General features: G+C 38.0%; 1 protein-coding gene across 1 annotated transcript in view; it reads left to right on the forward strand.

Moving 5' to 3' along the window:
- The first annotated feature begins 17,711 nt into the window (after positions 1-17,711).
- ALKBH7 (alkB homolog 7) overlaps positions 17,712-23,144 on the forward strand; it is a 270,184-nt gene continuing 264,751 nt past the window's right edge. The window contains exon 1 of the mRNA XM_044057081.1: positions 17,712-18,533. Within this exon, the coding sequence (XP_043913016.1) occupies positions 18,231-18,533 (303 nt within the window). The 5' untranslated portion in view covers positions 17,712-18,230. The remainder of the gene's footprint in view (positions 18,534-23,144) is intronic.

A 23,144-nucleotide genomic window follows, 5' to 3' on the forward strand; every position in this document is an offset into this window, starting at 1 on the left:
CACCAACTGGGCAGGAGAGGACGCCAGCATCTGACCCTTCGACATGCTAGAAAGAATTATGAGTTGGTATGAGACAGAAAAGTAGAGGGCTTAGCAGGGAAGTGGGCACTCCTGGGGGTTTTGCAAGTGAGGGATTTGTATAATATAGGAGTGCTTGACCTGCAAAGAAAATGCTTATAAGACAAGGGATATGCTTTTAAGACAAGTGCTGAGCTTTTTGAGAAGAAAAAGCAATTAGGAACAAGTGCTGCGCTTTTTAGTGAAGGTGTAAACTGTTTAGGTTCCTAACAGAGCAGTTCTAAGGGAAAAATTGAAGAACAGACTTTATGGAGCCAGAAAAAGTTTAACCTTGTTAAACTGGCGCTGCCCAATGCTGCTCTAGTGGCAACTCCGCGCTAAAGCACGTTAAGGCGTGCTTGATATCAGGGGCTGGAAAGAAGCAGGAATAGACCCAAAATGGACAATAAAACTACAGTTTCAAGTCAGTAACCACTCCTATGGGGGGCAGGGAAGCTGCTCAATGTTATTCACTGCCACTGATCAACAGAGAGACTTTCCTTTAGCCCAAGCAAAAATGGCCTCAGAAACTTACAAACAGTTCAGGAAACAGCAAGCCTGTAACTGAACTTTTTTAAATCTCAGAAAAGTGGGAAAAAAGCAAGATTTTTTTTGTTTTTGTTTTTTCAGAGATAGCAGAGGTTCACAGGTAATATCAAGTTATAACAGTGCAGTAAATGACCCCACACAAGAGTGCTAGTTCAAGGACAGAAAATATGCAAGTTTTGAGAAAAAAACGATTTAAAATTAAGTGCAAACAGGAAATTCAGTGAACAACTTTTGGTTGTGCTCTAAATACAGCTACTAATGCAGAAATCAAGTTTAACCAGCCAGAAAATGCTCAAACTAGGCAGCTATGCAGAAAAACTTAGCAAATAAACAGAGAAAAAATACTTAAAATCTCAAAAGTGGCTCCCTTCTTCTCTCAGCGTTTTCTCCTCTTGGTGGGTGCTTCACCAACAGCCAACAAGCCTGAAAAGATGCCAAAACCACGAGGCAACTAGGTTTTAAGAGAGGAAGATGAAGGAGTTTTGGAAATGACCCCTGTTGGCCAATAAAACTACAGTTTCAAGTCAGTAACCACTCCTACGGGGGGCAGGGAAGCTGCTCAATGTTATTCACTGCCACTGATCAACAGAGAGACTTTCCTTTAGCCCAAGCAAAAATGGCCTCACAGAAACTTACAAACAGTTCAGGAAACAGCAAGCCTGTAACTGAACTTTTTTAAATCTCAGAAAAGTGGGAAAAAAGCAAGATTCCATTAATAATGTTTAGACACTAATGTTCTCTGCTGTTATATTATCTCAGAAGCGATGATGTACAAGTACTTCTCTAACTTTTTACTTACTGTAGTGCAGTTGAATGGAGGTAACAATATAACATAATTTCCTCACATACATTTGTTAATTTTACTTTATCCATGTTCTCTCACTGAAGTAGTTTGTCAACATATGTCACAAGAAACTGTGTATAAATGTCTCATGGCTAACACAACTTTCTGGTAAAACAATACATTACAGAGCAGTTTGTGTGCGAAGAAAAAACGTGCTTTGTTTTTTACTATTCTCATTTCTCCAGTTTGAAAAAACAGTTTGTCATTAATTTGGAATGGATCCCATTTGGTGTATTGCAATTAGTAAATATTTAGATTCCCATCTCTATGAAGACAAGAGCCACAGATTCATTACTCACAGATGAACAATACATAAACAGGACTCTCGGCTTATTTTGCTACACATCTCAGTTACTATGCAATAACAATGGTATTCAGAGTGAAGGTATTTATTATAGTGTAAGCAATGTGTCTATTCTACCAGTATCAACTATTGTGACTTTCCAATACAATTGTTACATTCAATTAGTAAGTATTTTATGGGATATTCAGTCTTACAATCTGGCATGATCAGACTGTAAGAAACCAAGCATATAGGTAAACTCAGTTGTGAGTGCTATATTAGAAATGTCTATCTTCCAATGAAACACTTCTGTTTTAAGTTTTCCTTAAAATATAAACTAAATCAAGGTGTTCCAATCCCGTTTATACTTTACAAACTCCTTACTACTTGAAATTGAAGACTTTTGTAATCTCATTATAAAATGCTCCTTTACACTAACTAGAAGCTAAAACAAATACGTTCTGTATGATTTCCATTTCATTTTACTTGTTTCAAACGTGTGGTTTATAACAGTCATTTGTTATGTTATATTAATTGGTGCTAAAACTATACTTTAATCAAAGTCAAGCTCCTTAGTGTACCTTCTCCAATGTTTTTTTTTTTATAATTTTGTTTTGCCAAGCTTAAACATTTAGGCGATCTACTGTCACTTTAAAATAATAAGGAAGTGTTTCCATACATGCATAACTATGTCAACAACGTATTTTCTCTGTAGTATGAATAGGAAGTTAAGCATGTTAGGGACATACCCTTACATTGTTTGATCACAGTCAACAAATTAACAGAGGGCTAGGACAGGATACACAGCAAATCATTCAAGAAATGCTTTCTATTTTACTCGGGGGGAGGCAACGTAAGTGAAACTTTAACCCCTGAGTGTTTCTGTAGCCTCCTCAAACCCTTCTGTCCTCTACCTTTATTTAGAATTATTACTATTTTACTTTTTTTTTTCAAGTTATGTCAATATAAATGCAGGCTTGTTTCTTGAGCTCTAGTGAAGTACGAGCACTCCGCTGTTAATATGATGTGATGATCGATGTAAGATTGATGTAAGATATAAGAGCTTACATGCTCGCAAGACACAGAGTCAGTTGTCAAAGTCTCTTGTCTCGAGCAAGTTATTTTTGAATGGAAAAAGCAGTTTAACTGAAAAATAATGAGACTGTTTTTGTTGTAGTGAACCACGAATGCCTGACTATTTCAAACATCAGAAAATTGCATTTCATTCAGGAGATAACAAATGTAGCCATGACTCTTAATAATATATTAGTGAAAGCATAAACATCCAATATAGAATTTATATCCCACTTTTAGTGAAAGTAAAAATAGTTACTTTTCTAGTTAACAGTTCTCTACAATTCTACCCTCTTTTGTTAGTGTGCAGATGTCTAGATCAAGTAAACTGTTATTGTGTGACTATTATATTTAGATGTTAAATATGAATGAAGCACATATATTTAGATGTTAAGCACAAAGCACATATATGCATTTATGCAAGAACAGTATAAGAAGCAGTGATATTACTGATAAAATAAATACTGTACATATTTTTTACCTTTAGAAAGTGTCAAAGGAAAAAACTTCAAAGACCAATACACGTACGGTTCAGTTAAGGCACATTTAATAACTTGCTGCAAGGAGACAAAAACATGCAAATACAAGGATCTGTCTAACTACTAACAGGAAGTATGCTTATTCTTATACTGTTTTACAAGACATGGCCTTCTAAAGCTGACGTAATCAAACCTACACTAAGGCACTGTACGAGCACATCTACTCATGCATGAATCGTGCCATCCCAAATAGAACCAAAATGCTCTCATCCAAAAAAAGGAAGCCAATCTGGTGGTCCCCTGCCATAAACAAACTTTACAACAAAAGGAAAAAACTTTTGCAGAAAAGAGGAAAATCCCAGGATGCAAAAAACTCCCTTACTAGCCTCAGTAAGAAACTGAGATGCCTCATAAAATCCTCCAAAGCTAGTTATGAAAATAAAATTGCCAAAGATTCCAAAGACAACCACAAAGCATTCTATAGCTATGTCAAGAATCTAAATGGCAATGCTCAGATCTGCTCTGAGCTAAAACAGAATGGCATTAAATATACTGATCCGAAGGATATTGCCAATATCCTGGCAGATCGATTCAGTACCAACTTCACCCCCCAAATGACCCATCTCAATACCAGAAGATTGCCAAATTCCAGTAATAACGGCCACACAGGTACAAAACGCACTCTCTAAAGCCAAGAATACAGCATCCATGGGACCAGATGACATCCCGGGCTGTGTACTACATGAACTACATATGAACTGGCACCTCACCTAAGTGTCATGTTTAATCATAGCCTCACCTCAGGTTTCGTGCCCACTGAGTGGCGCAGAACTACAGTTATCCCAATCCACAAGGGGGGATCCACCTTGGATCCCGGAAACTACCTTCCCATCAGTCTGACAAGCCTTATCTGCAAGGCCGTGGAGCGTATTATCTGGAACTTATAAACAAAGACATTGGCAACCTTCAAACACTGGACCCCACCCAGTTTGGGTTTGTGAAGGGCCGATCTTGTCTCCTGAACCTGATTGACTTCTTTGAATCAGTCTCCAGAGCCATGGACAAAGGGTAAGGTGGTCCACACAGCCTATCTAGACCTTGCCAAGGCCTTTGACACCATCCCCCACTCTGGAATCATAGATAAACTTACTAAGTTGGGCATTAATCCCTATGTCACCCAATGGGTTGCTAAATGGCTTACTGATAGAACCCACACTGTAAAAGTAGCCGACTCCAAATCCAGCTCCAGACAAGTGGAGTACCTCAGGGTTAAGTCCTGGGGCCGCTCTTGTTTGGCATCTACTTCTCTGAAGTACAGGTCAACACTAAGGGACTCTGGCTAACAAAGTTTGCAGATGACTGCAAATTGGGAGCCATTATTGAATCCCCAAATGATGTGGATACTCTACAAAAGGGCCTTACAGAAACAGATGCTTGGTGCCAGAGCCATGGGCTCAAGCTCAATGCCAAGAAATGTATTGTTATCCCCTTTGGGAAAAAAACATGTATCCATGAATTACCATATAGGTGGAAGTACACTAAACACAGAAAGTGTGATAAGAGACTTAGGGACACAGGTGGACAGTGGTCTCACCTTCGATAACCACATCGCCACAACAGTCAGGAAATCCTGCTATGTGGCACACCTCATCACGAAGGGCTTTTCATCCAGAAAAAAGGAGGTCATTGTCCCACTGTACTCATCCCTCATTAGACCCATTATAGAATACAACGCCCCATTTGGTATGTACCTCTCAAGACATCTGCAACAACTGGAAAGGCCTCAGAAATACCTCACTAAAAGAATCACAGGCCTAAAGCAGATGCCCTACACTGACCGCCTTAAAAAACTCCAGCTATACTCTGTCGCATATCGTCTACTCATAGGCGATCTTTGCTTAACATACAAGGCCATGTCAAACCCAGAGCTGTTGGACATGCTACACTTAAAGAAATCCCAATCCCTCAGAGCTACACGCTCCAGGGATCTAAACCTTGTCATCACGATAAACAAAACATGCTGGAGGGATAGGTTCCTGACCCAGAGACTCCCCAGACTCTGGAATAGATTGCCCATACATGTCAAGCAGAGTGCCTCTTTGGACCTCTTCAAGAGGAACCTTGACGATTGGATGGGAGAAAGGAAATTCACCCCAGGGATCACGTCAGTTGCCCTGCTAGACAGGGGTCCAGGAAAGTAAATAATGTGGGAAGAAATATCCAGGGAATTGTTATGGCTAGGCTTGTATAGGCCCTAGGGCTGATAGCCTAGTACCAACCTATGAACAACTTTTAGCATTGTTCTACAGCAGATGTTACTCAGATTTTCTGCTGACATGACTAGATTTGTGAGAAACTTTTGATTAAAACAACCTGGCCTTGGTGGGCACTAATCCGTTTACATGCTTCTATTGTACAGTGTTACATTTCAAGGTACTCTTCTAACTCAAATACAAGCAAATGCTGATTGCAGTTAATATTTTCAAGCAGGCTTTGTCCTAATTATCTATAGCTTTTACAGCTGTGTATTTTCTCACAGCACAAGTGGAACTCTTTGTTTAAGTTTCATACAAGTAGCATTGTTCTATTCATTATTTTCCTAACATAAGCAGGAATCCTCTGCTTCTCAGTAAATTTCAGTAAATTTATGTAAAATTTCAGTAAATTTAGATTTTAGCTAACAATACAATGTCAGAAAGCATCTGCAGTTTGTACAGATTTATGTAGTATGAAATAGAATAAATGTGTTAACCCTTTTCAAGCTCTAAATACACTACGCATATTATTAATACACACATTAATACATATTTTTCTGACAGAAAGAAATTCAACCTTAAGTAGATTCTTTGAGAGAAGTGGTAGAAATAATGGTTTTAGTCTCAGTTCTTTGCTTCTTTTTCCTCATATCAGTCCAAGTGTTTTTCTCAGGAGATCTTTTCAGAGAGGTAGTTGAAGACCAATCCATCTCTTCTGGAACTGTCATTATTTCTAATGAAAGTAATTGCTTCTTCAGTCTCATTAAATGTTCTCATTTCATTTGAAAAAAAATCCTTATTTTTGCAGGATATGCAAGTTGGGCTTTTATTTTGTTTTGCTTGAGTAACTTCACAAGTGGCCAGGCTTTTTTTCTCATTTCCAAGACTCTGGATGAATAGTCATTATCAAATCTAATTTGATTCTGCTTAAATTTCAGTGGGCTTTTTCTCCATGCAGATTTTAGAATTAGTTCTTTGTCTGAGTAGGAAATAAATTTTACTACAATAGATCTAGGTGTGGAGGTAGATGATGATGGAACAGGTTTCCCTATAGCTCTATGAGCCCTTTCTATGTCATAGGAAATACCCTCTTTTAAGTCAAGAAAGTCAGGTAACCAAGAGTTTAAAAATAAAACAATATCATCACCTTCAGTCTTCTCAGGTAGTCCAAAGATTCTTATATTAGCTCTCCTTTCTCTATTTTCTAAATCATCTACCTTGTTGGTAAGCCATATGTTTTGTTGCTGAAGGAGTTCTCCCTGCATTTCTTCTTCCTTAAGCCTTCCATCTATGTCAGATAAAGACACTTAGATGTTTATTATTTTAATTTGGTGTTGATGTATCAGTTCTTTGAAGGTTTCAGCTAGTTTATGACAGCTTTCTTTTAAATTTTCTAAATTGTCTTTAAAACTGTCGATTTTTCCAGAAATGGAAACAAAGGATTGCTCTGTAACTAGAAATTCTGCCTAAGTGATGATCTCAATGCATTGATTTTTTTTTCTAATGAAAGCTAACCCTCTAGAGTGATCCGTCAGTATATTATGCACAAAGGCTGCTATGACTGACTGCATACACTAGAAATGTATCTACAGAATACATCCTAGAGGCAGGCACAAGGACAAATATGAAAACTGTTTAAAAACACTATGTCCAGTCTAGAAGAAGTGCAAGTCTTTGACACAGCTGTCTAAAACGTAGTCCAGTAGAAGTCAGACAAGACAGGTAAGCTTGACTGTCTACAGTGAATTAATGTATGCCACAAAACAGGGATAATATTGATTGTGGTAGACCAATCATTTTACAGTACAATGATAAAAAAATATGTAAGTCCAGTGAGGAAGGGTGCATTACATGCCTTGCTGAAAGGGTGGACAGAATTTTAAAATTTATCGTGGGGCATCTAAAAGGAGTCACTGCTACAATACTTGCTATTAAATGAATATCTTTTCATGGACCCAGTAGTACCTCGTTTGTTTTATACTTATGCTAAAATAAATGTCTTAGTTTGTCTATAGAGTAGCTCTCTGCTACAATTTCCTTTTACCGTTACCACCAGCTTAGTTCAATTACTCACACCCAGCAATGCACACAAATCTCCAACAAATCGAGTTGGATAGCATGGATTATGGGAGGAGAGTAGAAGGGAATGAAATATGCAGAGTGCCCAGCTACCAACATAAAAGTACAGTAGTGGCTCCGCCCAAAAAGGCTAGGGTATGTCTGCAAGCTGAAGTCAAGTCAGCTACCCTCTTATAAGAACTGTGCGCTCACCCAAAGGAGGAGTGCGACTAATTGCTGGTGACCTACTTCTCAAATTCTTGTCCCACTGTGGATCAAATGGATGTAGTGGAATAGCCCCACTTGGACAACGTCAGTCGGTCTGAAAAAGAAAATATATTTAGATCAACCAGGACACAATCTTATTTTCATTATAACATAACAGTCAAACATAGAAACAGTCTCCTATAAACGTGGGCAGCTTGTAAGCCTACTGGTAGCTAAATCCAAGAAAAGCACGACAAACTCACATCATCCCAGTGGTCGAATTCGTATTTCAGCCTATTCAGAACGCGCTGCATGTCTTTCAATAGCTCCTCTTCCTCCTCCTTGCTGATAAAATTCTCTTTCACCTCCACGTCGTTTGCAATCTGGTCCCACACAGCTGTATTGGAACACACCATCCATTGATACCAGCTGCAATTACATTTAAACCGATGGGGCTGCCAACTAAGAGCAGCAGCGCCCGCTATCTGAACGCTACCTCGACTCTTGAAATAGCTGGACACAACAGCAGCCCGTATACCCCCTACAATCACACTTACTGATTTCATTTTTCCACTTTAAATGCCAAATAAAACTCTAGTTGCTTTTGTTAGTGAAAACTTCTACGACTATAACCGAAGGAGGCTGCCATCTTTCATACGCGCAACGCTTGTTGGGAAAAATAGAAGGCTGTGGTTTTGAAGTTTTATGCAACTTCAACACTTTAATCATTTTGCTACTGTCTTAACAAATTTATTTATATGTAAGACTTTCTGACAGTTTGATGAAATAACCATGCCACGTCCTTCCTTGTGATACCCTTTTAGGTACACTATCTTGGGAGGAGCACTGCATTTAGTAGTAGCACAAGTTTACCTCAGCCCAAGAAATCCGGATAAAGCCAAAAATAATTTGGGGGACAAAGGTCCCAAATAGGAACAGATTTTAAATATTGCTCTTATAAAAGTAGAAAGTTGCTAGAATAATAGATTTTGTGTTGCCTTGCATTTTCTAAAGGCTATGAAGTAGGAAACTCAAATGTTCAAATGTCTGTCATTCACATAGATAAACTGTCCCAATCCTCCAATTTTAACTCAGCCCGTCTTAATCTTTCACAAAAGTTGTCTTTTGTAAAAAAAAAAAAAAAAAGTGGTGAACTACGTTTAACAAATATTTTACTTGGTAAAATAGCAGTATATGAATTAATATGCATTGTCTAATGTCTCAAGTTAATAGTACTAATATTTTAAAAGTGTCCCTGATTGGGCGATATTTTACTTGAGGGCCACACCAGATGCGCAGTAGCAAGCCCCGCCCAAAATCCTCCCCCTGATATGTCATTCATGAATATGCATTCCCTCTGAATGTACCATCGGATATCAAAAAAGAAAACAAGCACACTGACATGTAATAAAACAATAAATAAAACAGTAAAAAGTTACCAACATCAGTTTGTTATTTTTCTTTTGGCTTTTCCCAGTTAGGGGTCGCCACAGAGGAACTCCGGTGCGCTAATGATTGGCAGTAGATTTTTTATGGGTGCCGAGGTGCCAGCTCGATGCCCAACCTTCAACGAAGGCACGCCCATTCTACGCATGTCTTTTGAATGCCACTCGACTGCAGGGAGGACATGCAGACTCCACACAGAAGGCGCTCCCGCAGAGAATTCAAACGGGAGAAACTCTTGCTGTGAGGCAACAACGCACCACCACGGCTTTTTCCAACATCATTAATTCCCAATATTATCAAACATCTGAATAATGGCGATATCTGTTGAATTACAAAACTTCAGTGTAAAAACGTACGGACAGATAAAATATTATAATTTCTTTCATGATAACAAATAACAAGAAAATAACGTACAAGCAGCAAAAAATATTTCATATTGTATCCTTCTTGTGTATAGGAATAACGGAATATGGAATAACACCCATGTACATGAACATTAAAACACCACATAACATTTAATACAGTTATAATAGATTTATGTATGAAAACTGAAAATAAGTTCTTCTCCAAAACAACAGCAATAGGTTAATTGGCCAAAAACTACTTTTGTTTTTTGACTAATTTGATGATTGACATTAAGGAGACCTCAGAATGTAGTGATCACAAAGTTAAATGCAAAGGTACAGAGGGTTTGAGAGAAAGAGAGATTACTTGAAGTCTGATTATATATGCAGACCGGGTTGTCATTCAATTCGTGACACGCCAACTTCTGCGCGAAACGAAATGGTGAGGCCCTCAAGTAAAATATTGCCCCCTGATTCTTTGAGTCATCTCATGTCATGCATACCTCTCAACTGTACAGATTTTCGCAGAATATCCAGATTTTTCCCTCACATATTTGGTCTGGTCCTCATAAAATCTGTGGTTTTCTGGAAAATCAGGGTGTACTGAAGTAATTAAATAATGACATATTTGTGTTTCAGACTTCATTTCCTTCAGAAAATGCATACTAACACATATGTTATTCTAGCAGCCTTCTAAGTTTATAAAAGCAATCGTTAAAATCTGTCCCTATTTTTGGACCTTTGTCCCCCCATTATGTTAGGTTTTGTCCAGATTTCTTGTGTTAAGAGGTTGACAGAAATGATTTAGTGACATCAATACTCTGTGATTAGAAAGAAAACCACACATTTATGAGGATCAGACCAAAATATCAGGCAATAATCTGGTCGTTATGTGAAAATCTCAAAAGTTGTCATGTATACTCGTCGGTGAGAAAACTGGCTTCAGACGATGGTTACTTATGTACTCTGACCCACACCTCTCAACTGTCCACATTTTTGCTCAGTCCGTCACTCATACAATTTTTTTTTTTTTTTTTTTTTTTTTTTAAGCAGATCATTTAGGATTGCAGTTACCAAATAATAACTGGCATTTGAGTTTTCAGCTTTCTTATCCCTCAGAAAAATGCATGCTTGCTATAATTATAAAACCCTTACATCCATTTAATATGTTTATAAGAGCGATATTTGAAAATTGCGCCTATTTTGCCCCCCAATAGTTTCTAACATTGTCCAAATTTCTTGCGCTTGCAGGTTAAGAGGTAGCTACATTTACGTACGTTATCTTCTCAAACCTGCTGTTCAACGGTTATTTCTCACGATGGGGCACGTTTTTTCTGAATGGCAAGAACGATCGGCAGAACCAGTCCAATGCCCGGTCACGCGCACAGCCTGTAAAGTCGGTGTCAGTAATGCACAAGTCAGTAACAATTTTGAATATAACAATGCCGGAGGAAATACGATTAACTGTTTTTTTCACCCAGAAAAGTAAATAGGCAGCCACTATTACTCTTACTTGAAATTCTTTCACAACCTTCCGACAATGTATATAAGGAATCGGCGATTGTTTGTATTTGGGTACACCAGGATATATAAAAACAATTGCCAAGAAGTCTTTTGATTATTTATTTAGGTTTGAAATGGAAAAAAATACTTAGATAAATAAATATTTAGATAGCTTAGATACAAGTTTAAATTTGTAGCAAATTGTGGTAGTATTAATGTTATATATTTAGCTACATGTGTTGCCTGTCCCTCATTTTATGTAGGGAAGACGATGCATAAGTTAAAAGAGCGAATTATTGAGCATAAGTCCGAAATTAGAATAATGCTTTATTTAAGCATATTAAATGTTTGTGCTAGTATTGAAGAAGGGTTTTGCCCAAAAGCTTTGCTCTATATAAAGTTTTTGCTCAACGATTGGTGTTTTTTGTAGTGTTGATTTCCAGCATTTCTGATCCTCATAAATGTGTGGTTTTCTTTCTAATCAGAGTATTGATGTCACTAAATCATATCTGTCAACCTCTTAACACAAGAAATCTGGACAAAGCCTAACATAATGGGGGGGACAAAGGTCCAAAAATAGGGACAGATTTTAACTATTGCTTTTATAAACTTAGAAGGCTGCTAGAATAACATATGTGTTAGTATGCATTTTCTGAAGGAAATGAAGTCTGGAACACAAATATGTCATTATTTAATTACTTCAGTACACCCTGATTTTCCAGAAAACCACAGATTTTATGAGGACCAGACCAAATATTTAAGGGAAAAATCTGGATATTCTGCAAAACTCTGTACAGTTGAGAGGTATGCACTAAATAATGACATGAGATAACTCAAACAATCAGGGGGCAATATTTTACTTGAGGGCCTCACCATTTCGTTTCACTCAGAAGTTGGCGTGTCACGAATTGAGTGACAACCCGGTCTGCATATGTAATCAGCCTTCAAGTAATCTCTCTTTCTCTCAAACCCTCTGTATCTTTGCTTTTAACTTTGTGATCACTACATTCTGAGGTCTCCTATCATCAAATTAGTCAAAAAACAAAAGTAGTTTTTGGCCAATTAACCTATTGCTGTTGTTTTGAAGAACTTATTTTCAATTTTCATACATAAATCTATTATAACTGTATTAAATGTTATATGGTATTTTAGTGTTTATGCACATGGGTGTTATTCCGTATTCCATTATTCCTATACACTAGAAGGATACAATATGAAATGTTTTTTGCTGCTTGTACGTTATTTTCTTATGTTACTTGTTATCATGAAAGAAATTATAATATTTTATCTGTCCGTACATTTTTACACTGAAGTTTTGTAATTCAACAGATATCGCCGTTATTCAGATGTTTGATAATATTGGGAATTACTGATGTTGGAAAATGCCGCGGTGGTGCATTGTTGCCTCACAGTAAGAGGTTCTCCCGTTTGAATTCTCGGCAGGAGCGCCTTCTGTGTGGAGTCTGCATGTCCTCCCCGCGGTCGAGTGGCGTTCGAAAGACATGCGTAGAATGGGCATGCCTTCGTTGAAGGTTGGACGTCGAGCTGGCACCTCAGCACCCGTAAAAATCTACTGCCAATCATTAGCGCACCGGAGTTCCACTGTGGCTACCCCTAACTGGGAAAAGCCGAAAGAAAAACAACAAACTGATGTTGGTAACGTTTTACTGTTTTATATATTGTTATATTACATGTCAGTGTGCTTGTTTTCTTTTTTGACATCCGATGGTACATTCGAAGGGAATGCATATTCATGAATGACATATCAGGGGGGTGGATTTTGGGCGGGGCTTGCTACTGCGCATCTGGTGTGGCCCTCAAGTAAAATATCGCCCAATCAGGGACACTTTTAAAATATTAGTACTATTAACTTGAGACATTAGCAGGGGCAGCTCGTGCTATAGGACTGCAGCCCTCCCACCTAGAAAACAAAAAAAAAAAGTAAAGAAACACAAAAACAAACAGTAAAAAAAAAACACATTCCCGTAATTCCTGGAAGTATTCCGCGCATGCGTGCACGCTCTCAGACTGCTTTCTCAGCAGTCTAGATAGGGGGAAAGGCATCTCTGCCCTGAGGTGCCCAGCAGTCTGTGCTGTGGTGACATCACAGAATGGAAGCACTCCGGACTGCAGCAGCAGCAGCAGGCTGGACCAATCGCTCAATGGATATCTAAGCTAAGGTGCGCTGGACCAATCATGTGCACTTGCTCATCGGCAAAGAGGATTACAGGGCGGATTTGCAATCACGAGCGCTTGCCCATTGGCAGAGGGGATTACAAGGCTCATTGGATACCAATGCTCGTCGGCAGAGAGGATTACAGGGGCGGATTTGCTCGTCGGCAGAGATGAAGTGAAGGTGAGCTTCTAGTGTTTGCGATTTGCTTGTCGGCAGAGATGACGTGAAGGTGAGCTTCTAGTATGTGTGTGTGTGTGCATGCGTGCACGTGTGTGTTTCATTCCACTTTCTTTTATTTTATTTAACAAGTTAAATTAACTCAATTAAGAACTAGTAGATTCATAGGAAGCATGTAGTCCAGGAGACCATTGAAGAGCCTAGGCCCACTTCCCACTTGTCCCAAAGCACTGTCTGGTTAACTGACTTGCTCAGTACCACACAACTGGCAAATGGAAGTTGAGAAAACCAAATCCTGTACCACAGGAAGCAGCCCATAACAAGTCATTGGCTTATTCCTCTATGCTAACTCCAGACCTCTAAAAGCATTTTGCAATGGATTGAGCCCAAGGCCTCAAACATGCAAAGTATGCCCTTTAACATTCATCTACATCCTACTTAGCTTTGTGATTGTCCTACCATTTTGAAAGACATTGTATGACACTGTCACCTGCTTTGGTTGAAACTCATCCATTTAAGCTCAGAGTGCTGTTTTAGGTTGTCAGTTGCTTCTGGGTTATTATTTGAAGAGCACTAGATTACATAGTTTAAGGCTCCTAATGCAGTTAATGTGTAAACATCACTGTTTATTTATATAAATGCCTACTGTCTACGTTCTCTGCTGTAGTTGTACAATAGCAGCACAGTCTCTCACTCCTACCATTAAAACGAACTGCATTGCAGTTTACATTTTATATTATTGATATATTTGATGTTTTTCTGTATGCTTCCGAAGTCACTGAGGATTACCCTTTCTAGTCAAGTCAGGCAAAGTTGAACTCTTGTGACAAAACATAAGCCTTATTCATGTAGTTTTCGTTCATTTGTGTTTGAATGTCTGCAAGTTGATATTTCCTTTTTGCTACAGCATTATTATTTTAAAAGTGCAAGGAACCCTATGTTAAGATTTCTAATTTATGTTGTTTAAATGCAGCTATATTTACTTATGTGGATGTTTCCTGCTTAAACTCTCCGATTCAGAGATTGTGCAGTTTAGCTGATATGTTACTAGTACTGCCACTTAACACTCATGAAGTTTAGTTGCGTAATTAAATAGCTGTTTCAAAGTTACTTTCTGGTTAAGTGCACATGTTTTTAGAGTGAAGTATATTAATGTTGAATCTAATCAAGACGTATCATTAGGCAGATCACAATAGCTGCTCCCTGTGATAATCTGTCTCACACTCCCCTGCTCACTCTTTGCATACATGCACTAGAAGGTTGCCATCTTGAGCAAATGGAACAATTCTCGTATGCCCTACTCACTGACAATGAATATTGTTGTCAGTGATGTTGAAAGCTTTTCTTTGAAGGATGTTTTCTGTGACAAACTCTGCAACATTACAACTGTACTAAGTCCTTCCCTGAAATTATACTTTTCATACCATATTTACTAAGGCATTTTGTCTCTGGTAGGTTACTTCTGAGACTGGTGAAATAGGGCAGCAATCATCTGAAGTACAACGATTGGGGAAAGAGAGAGATGGATGGATGGATATGTGGAAATATGTAAAATAATTACTGCTTAAAAATCATTGCAGCAGTGATTATGGTCCACAAAACTTAGAAAACTAAACTACCAACACTAAAATACATATGCTCCAAGACATAAACTTAGAGCATGAAAATCACAAAATACTGTTTTCTGGGGGGGGGGCTCCCCTTACCCCTAGATACTTAAATATACCCACTCCAAGACTGCACAACAGCAGGGAAATGGAATGTTCCCCAACCCGGTATTACAGCGGTCTTGCACCAACACTGTTGATCAGCCATTCTGTAAACCAAATGGAACCGACTGAAAAACTGTCAATAATATGAGAGTTTAACAAAGAGAAGGAAACTCACACACACACATATATATATATATATATATATATATATATATATATATATATATATATATATATATATATATATATACACACACACACACACACACACACACATATATATATATATATATATATATATATATACACACACACACACACACACACACACACACACATACACATGCATACATTATATATATTATATAAAATGCATGACTTGAGGTTAACTATTATTGATGAAAATGTTCAGCATTTATAATACTGCTTCTGCTAGAGTCTAGTAGTTTAGCAAAAAGATGCCTGAATGACTAGGTAGCAGTTTTCCTGAAACAATATATCAAAATTTCAAATAGTTCTACAGGCTGGAATGGATGTACATAGGAAGTTGTAGCAAGGGAAGATTTTATAATGATGGTGGATTTAAGGAGCTCTGCACAATGAACTGGGCTTTGATCTTATTTTATTCTTCTGACCAAAGTTGGGAGTGCTAAACAAACACAGCTTTGTGCTTCCAGGGATCGCCTGATGTCAGACAAGGAATTATTTGTTTTGCTCAAAAGGAATATTTTGCAGTGGATGCAATTTATGGCTGATACTGCTCATTGTCAGCTCAGACCAATCTATTTCTATACTTCTAAACATCTGGTATATTTTTACAGTTCTACCTTACTATTTCATCAAATTCACCTATATATTTATAGCTTACTATACAAATGACTGCTAAATACAAAATATAAAGACGTGTCTGGAGCATTTCTCCCCGGGTCTCTGCTGAAAATAGGATCTTTGGAACCTAGTCGGACTTTCCCAGTCAACAAATGTTAAATAAATAAAAATAAATAAATAAAAATTCCAAGCAGTAACACCACCTTATCCTAGCTGCACTTTACTCCCACTGACTATACTCACAGCAAACTGCCCCATCACTGCATACATAATCTCCTTTCTGCAACTATGAATAAACTGCCCCACAGACTAGGTGGATTTATCTCCTTCTCTGAGACCACCTTATAATTAATACCTCCAAGCTCACCTATTCATAACAAAATATACACGTACTGATGAGCCTGCATCATACTATTGCCATCCACTATGACAATTCCTTTGCACCTGCTGCTGCGTCTACAACAGTTCTTCCATTCCAACTCTTACATATGTACAGCTCTCTTGCATCTACTAAGCAACTAAGCAGAGTATTCCCCCATCCAAGGTAGACACAAGTACTACAGTGACTTTACATCTGTCCTTGATTTTGCAGAATGTTCTGGTTTTGTGTCATATTTTGTACTGTTGATTTATGCTTCTTATTATTCAGAAAGAGCCTGCTGCTCTGTGTTTAAGTACCAATGCTTTAAATGACCATCAGGTAAGCTTGTCTGAGATTGCAAGATGCAAGTAAGCTTTAATAAGCATACTGTTAAGGAATTACCAACATTGAAAGCCTTTTTGTTGTTTCCATGCAGAGAATATTTACATAACTAGATAGTGTATAAGCCTTAGGTATTGAAATGCATACGACAGTATTTGTAATAAAGGACAGGATTATAGTATTTTCAGAACCTAATTACATTTGTTGGAGACTTGCAGTCATCTTTGCAGGCTTTACCCGTAAACTAAACAGAATGCCAATCTCATATGTGGTCCATAACGTGCAGTAATCCTTTAAGCAATTTATCTTGAGCTTGTTTCTTGTTTGCTGTTCATTTTTTATTTTGATCATGTTTTCCCCATGAAACAAGTAGATAGTTGTTGTTAGGCAGCAGGTCTTTTTTGGATAAGAAACATTTTTACAAGTGGGGTATCACAAAGATTGCTAATTTCAGTATGTTACTTGGTACTTTTATAAAGCTGAATATAAATTATTACAATTAGAACTGCAGGGCAATGAGAAGTGTTTTGAGTTGAGTGCTGCTTGTTTTTTATACTTCATTTTGACTGGCATTCCAGTAATGTATTTAAAAAGTAATTCATTTTTTCATGCCTCACAACCTTTTTGTTTTCATCTAGATATTAAGTAAGTTGTCATGTAGCCAATGCACTGAAATATTTTTTTCTTCTACACTTCATTTTGTCTTGATTGGACTCTCATAATGACAGCTTGGCACCCAGGGCAGTGTATTTAATTAAAGTACCAGCTTTTGTGGTTTGTAGCATAGCCCCACCCCTTTCTAGTTGGCCACACCCTTCCCATTGGCCCCACCCATTCAGCTGTCTCCTGCAGCCCCCCTTTGACTTGAAGTCACTAGCCGCCCCTGGATATTAGACAATGCATATTAATTCATATACTGCTGTTTTACCAAGTAAAATATTTGTTAAAGGTAGTTCACCACTTTTTTTTTTTTTTTTTTTTTTTTTTACAAAAGACAACTTTTGGGAAAGATTAAGACGGGCTGAGTTAAAATTGGAGGATTGGGACAGTTTATCTGTGTGAATGACATACATTTGAGTTTCCTACTTCATAGCCTTTAGAAAATGCAAGGCAACACAAAATCTATTATTCTAGCAACTTTCTACTTTTATAAGAGCAATATTTAAAATCTGTTCCTATTTGGGACCTTTGTCCCCCAAATTATTTTTGGCTTTATCCGGATTTCTTGGGCTAAGGTAAACTTGTGCTACTACTAAATGCAGCGCTCCTCCCAAGATAGTGTACCTAAAAGGGTATCACGAAGAAGAACGTGGCATGGTTAAGTCTTACATATAAACGAATTTGTTAAGACAAAACAGGTCGCGAAATGCGACAATAGCAAAATGATTAAAGTTGCATAAAACTTCAAAACCACAGCCTTCTACTTTTCCCAACAAGCGTTGCGCGCATGGAAGATGGCGGCCTCCTTTGGTTCTAGTCGTAGAAGTTTTTACTAACAAAAGCAACTAGTTTTATTTGGCGTTTAAAGTGGAAAAATGAAATCAGTAAGTCTGATTATAGTCGGTATACGGGCTGCTGTTGGGTCCCGCTATTTCAACAGTCGAGGTAGTGTTCAGATAGCAGGCGCCGCTGCTCTTAGTTGGCAGCCCCATCGGTTTGAAGGTAATTGCAGCCGGTATGGATGGATGGTGTGTTCCAATACGGCTGTGTGGGACCAGATTGCAAACGACGTGGAGGTTAAAGAGAATTTTATCAGCAAGGAGGAGGAAGAGGAGCTATTGAAAGACGTGCAGCCCGCTCTAAATAAGCTGAAGTACGAATGCGACCACTGGGATGATGTGAGTTTGTCGTGCTTTTCTTGGATTTAGCTACCAGTAGGCATACTAGCTGCCCACGTTTATAGGAGACTGTTATGTTATAATGAAAATAAGATTGTGTCCTGGTTGATCTAAATATATTTTCTTTTTCAGACCGACTGATGTTGTCCAGGTGGGGCTGTTCCACTACATCCATTTGATCCACAGTGGGACAAGAATTTGAGAAGTAGGTCACCAGCAGTTAGTCGCACTCCTCCTTTGGGTGAGCGCACAGTTCTTATAAGAGGGTAGCTGACTTGACTTCAGCTTGCAGACATACCCTAGCCTTTTTGGGCGGAGCCACTACTGTACTTTTATGTTGGTAGCTGGACACTCTGTACATTTCATTCCCTTCTACTCTCCTCCCATAATCCATGGTATCCAACTCGATTTGTTGGAGATTTGTGTGCATTGCTGGGTGTGAGTAATTGAACTAAGCTGGTGTTAACGGTAAAAGGAAACTGTAGTAGAGAACTTACTCTCTAGGGGAACCATGAACTAAACTGGTGGTAACTGTAGCAGAGAGCTACTCTATAGACAAACTAAGACATTTATTTTAGCATAAGTATAAAACAAACGAGGTACTACTGGGTCAGTGAAAAGATATTCATTTAATAGCAAGTATTGTAGCAGTGACTCCTTTTAGATGCCCCACGATAAATTTAAAAATTCTGTCCACCCGTTCAGCAAGGCATGTAATGCACCCTTCCTCACTGGACTTACATATTTTTTTATCATTGTACTGTAAAATGATTGGTCTACCACAATCAATATTATCCCTGTTTTGTGGCATACATTAATTCACTGTAGACAGTCAAGCTTACCTGTCTTGTCTGACTTCTACTGGACTACGTTTTAGACAGCTGTGTCAAAGACTTGCACTTCTTCTAGACTGGACATAGTGTTTTTAAACAGTTTTCATATTTGTCCTTGTGCCTGCCTCTAGGATGTATTCTGTAGATACATTTCTAGTGTATGCAGTCAGTCATAGCAGCCTTTGTGCATAATATACTGACGGATCACTCTAGAGGGTTAGCTTTCATTAGAAAAAAAAAGTCAATGCATTGAGATCATCACTTAGGCTGAATTTCTAGTTACAGAGCAATCCTTTGTTTCCATTTCTGAGATGGGATAAATATCCTGGTTTTCTGATATTCTTTGTCTTTCCTAAGTAGGTTTTCCCCAAAACTCCACTGAAAATTGGCTTCCAAGTTAACACATGTAAACGATTAAGACGGAAAAACACAAGTTTCTGGTGTAGTCTGATGTGTTTTAGATGAAAGAGCCTAAGTCGTTTGCATTACTTGCATTCTTTTGTACTGCTTTTGAACTCTTTGGCATTGACTTTTACTAAAGATTTTGTTTGTTCCTGGTGTGGGCCATCCTGCTCTTATTTGCTTTATTTATTGTCCTGTAAACAGAAATTTGTGGGTGTGTACGTATGTACATACATGAATATAGCTGCGCACTCATACACATGCATGTAAAACTATTTAAAGCAGTAACACTGTAGTTAGGGCTAGGTAGTCGCCTATCAAGTAACAGTAAAGCAGGTGATAAAGAGGTACAAAAGCTGGTTAATATACAGCAAATGCAGTCCCAGTTGAAGGACATAAAACAATGTATACAGGAATTGTATGCTGACAGTTTCTGCTAATTATATGTGTGTCTGTCCCCAATGTACCTGCACATGCCAGCAATGGCTTAATGCCAAGTCAGTGTGGCATCATCCCCATACAAGTTCTTGCTTTCATGTTGTAAACCAGTAAGAGGAATTATTTAATGCCAGAACTGTACAAAACAGGATTGTGTGTATTATATTTTTGGTACTTCCTATTTTCTTGTTGCACTAATTTGCTCCAAGGTGTGTAGTGCAGACAAATAATGGACATTTTAGGAGTTAATAGTTGTCAGCATGTGGTAGTAAGGCTAAGAATGTTCTTGCACGGTTCACTATTCCCCAGTACAGCCCAGCCTTTTGTGTATTGCTGCCTATTTAGCAGCTTGCTGGAAATCTCCCCTTCCAGAGAAACAAGTGCTGGAATCTCTGAAACCTTGAAATACTGTTACTAGTTGCGTTAATATACTACAGCTTTCTGTGTATTTTGTGGTAGTGTACATTCAGCTTTCATAAGTAGCTAGCAGTTGTAAACATTTATGCTGTGTGTGATACACCACTGTCATGCTGTACCTTGCTGAAATTTGAACAAAGTCTGTGATCTTGGTCTTGATTCATTTTCCCTTCTCCATAAGTAGTATATTTACCCAATTGGCTACTGAGGTTAATTCTACTGGTTTGTTTTTTATAGTCTCATCAGGAACACAGTACCATAAGTTATATGACAGTTTGCTTACAAACAAACTGAAAAATCGGTATACCAGCTTTGACTGTAGGCCCCGTGTGTCAGTGATGTATGATCCTTCTGCATCTCTAAGCAATCCACAGATTCACTTTCAGTGAAGAATTACACGTCAGACTTTTTACTTTAAGAAACCACTAAGCATTAAGGACTCCATGTAGGCTGCCAGAGTGAATTATTTCTTACTGAAACTCGAGATTTTATAGAACAGACAGAATCCCCAACCTATAACGAGAGACCCGTTTTCAATTACCAAAATAGAATCATTGCTAAAGAATTTTGTTTTATATCACGCAGTTTTTTGTAAAACTTTCTTTGGAAGAAAGAAAATGTTTTCCTCTAAAATATTAGGACATTCTTGTATATTTTTTCCAGAGTACAAAACCGCCTAAATCAAGACTACACTGTGAAAAACCTGATTGTGACTACATATATGTAATGAAGAACATTTCAGTTTTCAGAAATAAATATTACTGTGTAAATTAAATATCCAGTTTGACATAACTGAACGTAGTAACCAAGAGTAGTGCTGTTTCACGGTATTGTATCTTTATTAAACACTGGCTTTTCACCAAGTGCAACGGTCTTTATTTGTCTTGTTCTGCTTTAAACACAATACAGAGTAATGCAATCCAGGCAGATCTCCAGCTCCTTGACATAGGAACATACACAGTATGAATGCTTCTCTCTTTAATATAGGCACATGCCAACGTTTTTCTCTGAGATCAAGTCTTCCCACATTGCATAAACATTTTTAGCAGGTGTTCCTAAAAGGAGATCCCCATGCTTTCACATGTTAAAAAATATGGCTTAGTAGTTTTCCTTTTTGGCATTTCTAATATGGTCATCTTCTTTAGTGCACACAATGTTAGTCTTTAGGCCTTTGTCTCTTTGCTCTTACAACATTTTCTGTATCACACATGAAAGTTTTTGCAAAGGAAAAGAACACACCAAGTTATCTCTTGCTCTTTTTAGTTTTTTTTTCACACAAACTGAGGTCATTAAGGTGTTCAGAATTCATCTTTCTCTCCGACTTTATGCTCTCATATAAATCTGCGTTATTTCCTTTACGTAGGGCCATAAATCCATTAAGCCTTTTTATAATCCGAAGGCAAATAAACCTGATAACCAACAAGTGCACTTTCACTGATTAGTGTTGAGCTTTGCAAGCTAGGTAATGTGGCACTGTGGCTGACTCAGAGAAGGAAGACAGGACCTGAAACTCACAAAATAGCACTTTTTGGAAAAGTTTTATTTAGTCATTTTTTTTTAATGTTTCGTGTGTGGTTAAACACAGATGTAGGAAACAAATATGCAACAGTCCCTGACATTTTTATAAATGAGACTCAAACCTGACAGTCTCTCTCTTTCCATTCTAAGTGAATGGGACTGTGATCTGAAAATAAAGACTAGGGTATTGTAATCTTATCAGTTGTTCCCTTGCAGTGCATTGTAGGCAAAAAAAGCTTTCCAAAAAGAAAAGGTGGTATCATTGTATCTGCTCCCATGAGGCATGCAGGTTTAGATAAAATAAGTAAACAAACTAAATTTGATTATAAGTAGTCATTGTGTTGCTCGTAGTTTTGGTTTGTGTAGAGCTTCCTGTGAAGAAAAAAATCAATTTCTGCTCATACTGGTCCTTTTAATGAGAAAATTCCTTCCCCGCTGAACTCCCTAGGTTGCTTCCCTTTTACTAACTGAATATACGTGCAGCATACATGTTGCACAATGTGTAACTTTCCAGTTGAAACAGACCACTCACTACTCCCACTTCCTTAAACTCCAAATACATTGATTACACTTCAAGCCCTGCAATATCATCCATCAAATATCAGTTGTGAATTCTACAACTGTATAGATAAATAGACATTCCAAGGCCACCAAGACTCATGACCATTCTTGCTTTGTCAGTACCCTTCTCAGACAGCACCTTCTTTCTTCAAGAGGACCATACTAGTCAATCCTGGAGTAATTATGTGGTTACCCATCCAGTCATCTAGTTTGTTTATTAGGAGATAGTGAGTCACACTGCTTAACTTGCAGGGAAAGTGTATTCCAGATGTTTGGATGGCACTGGATTATAAACCTGTCCCACTATCATGTTTTATTTATCTGCTGGTGAAGATTTAGGTCTCTGGTTCCAGTATTGATGGGCATATTTTACTTGTGGGGAATCGAGAGGTACAGGACAGTGAGAGTCTCTAATGGCATGGTAAGCTAAGAGATCTCTCCT

This window comes from Protopterus annectens, chromosome 15.part0 (genome assembly GCF_019279795.1).
Source record: "Protopterus annectens isolate FY-2018-M chromosome 15.part0, PAN1.0, whole genome shotgun sequence".
Classification (NCBI taxonomy): Eukaryota; Metazoa; Chordata; order Ceratodontiformes; family Protopteridae; genus Protopterus; species Protopterus annectens.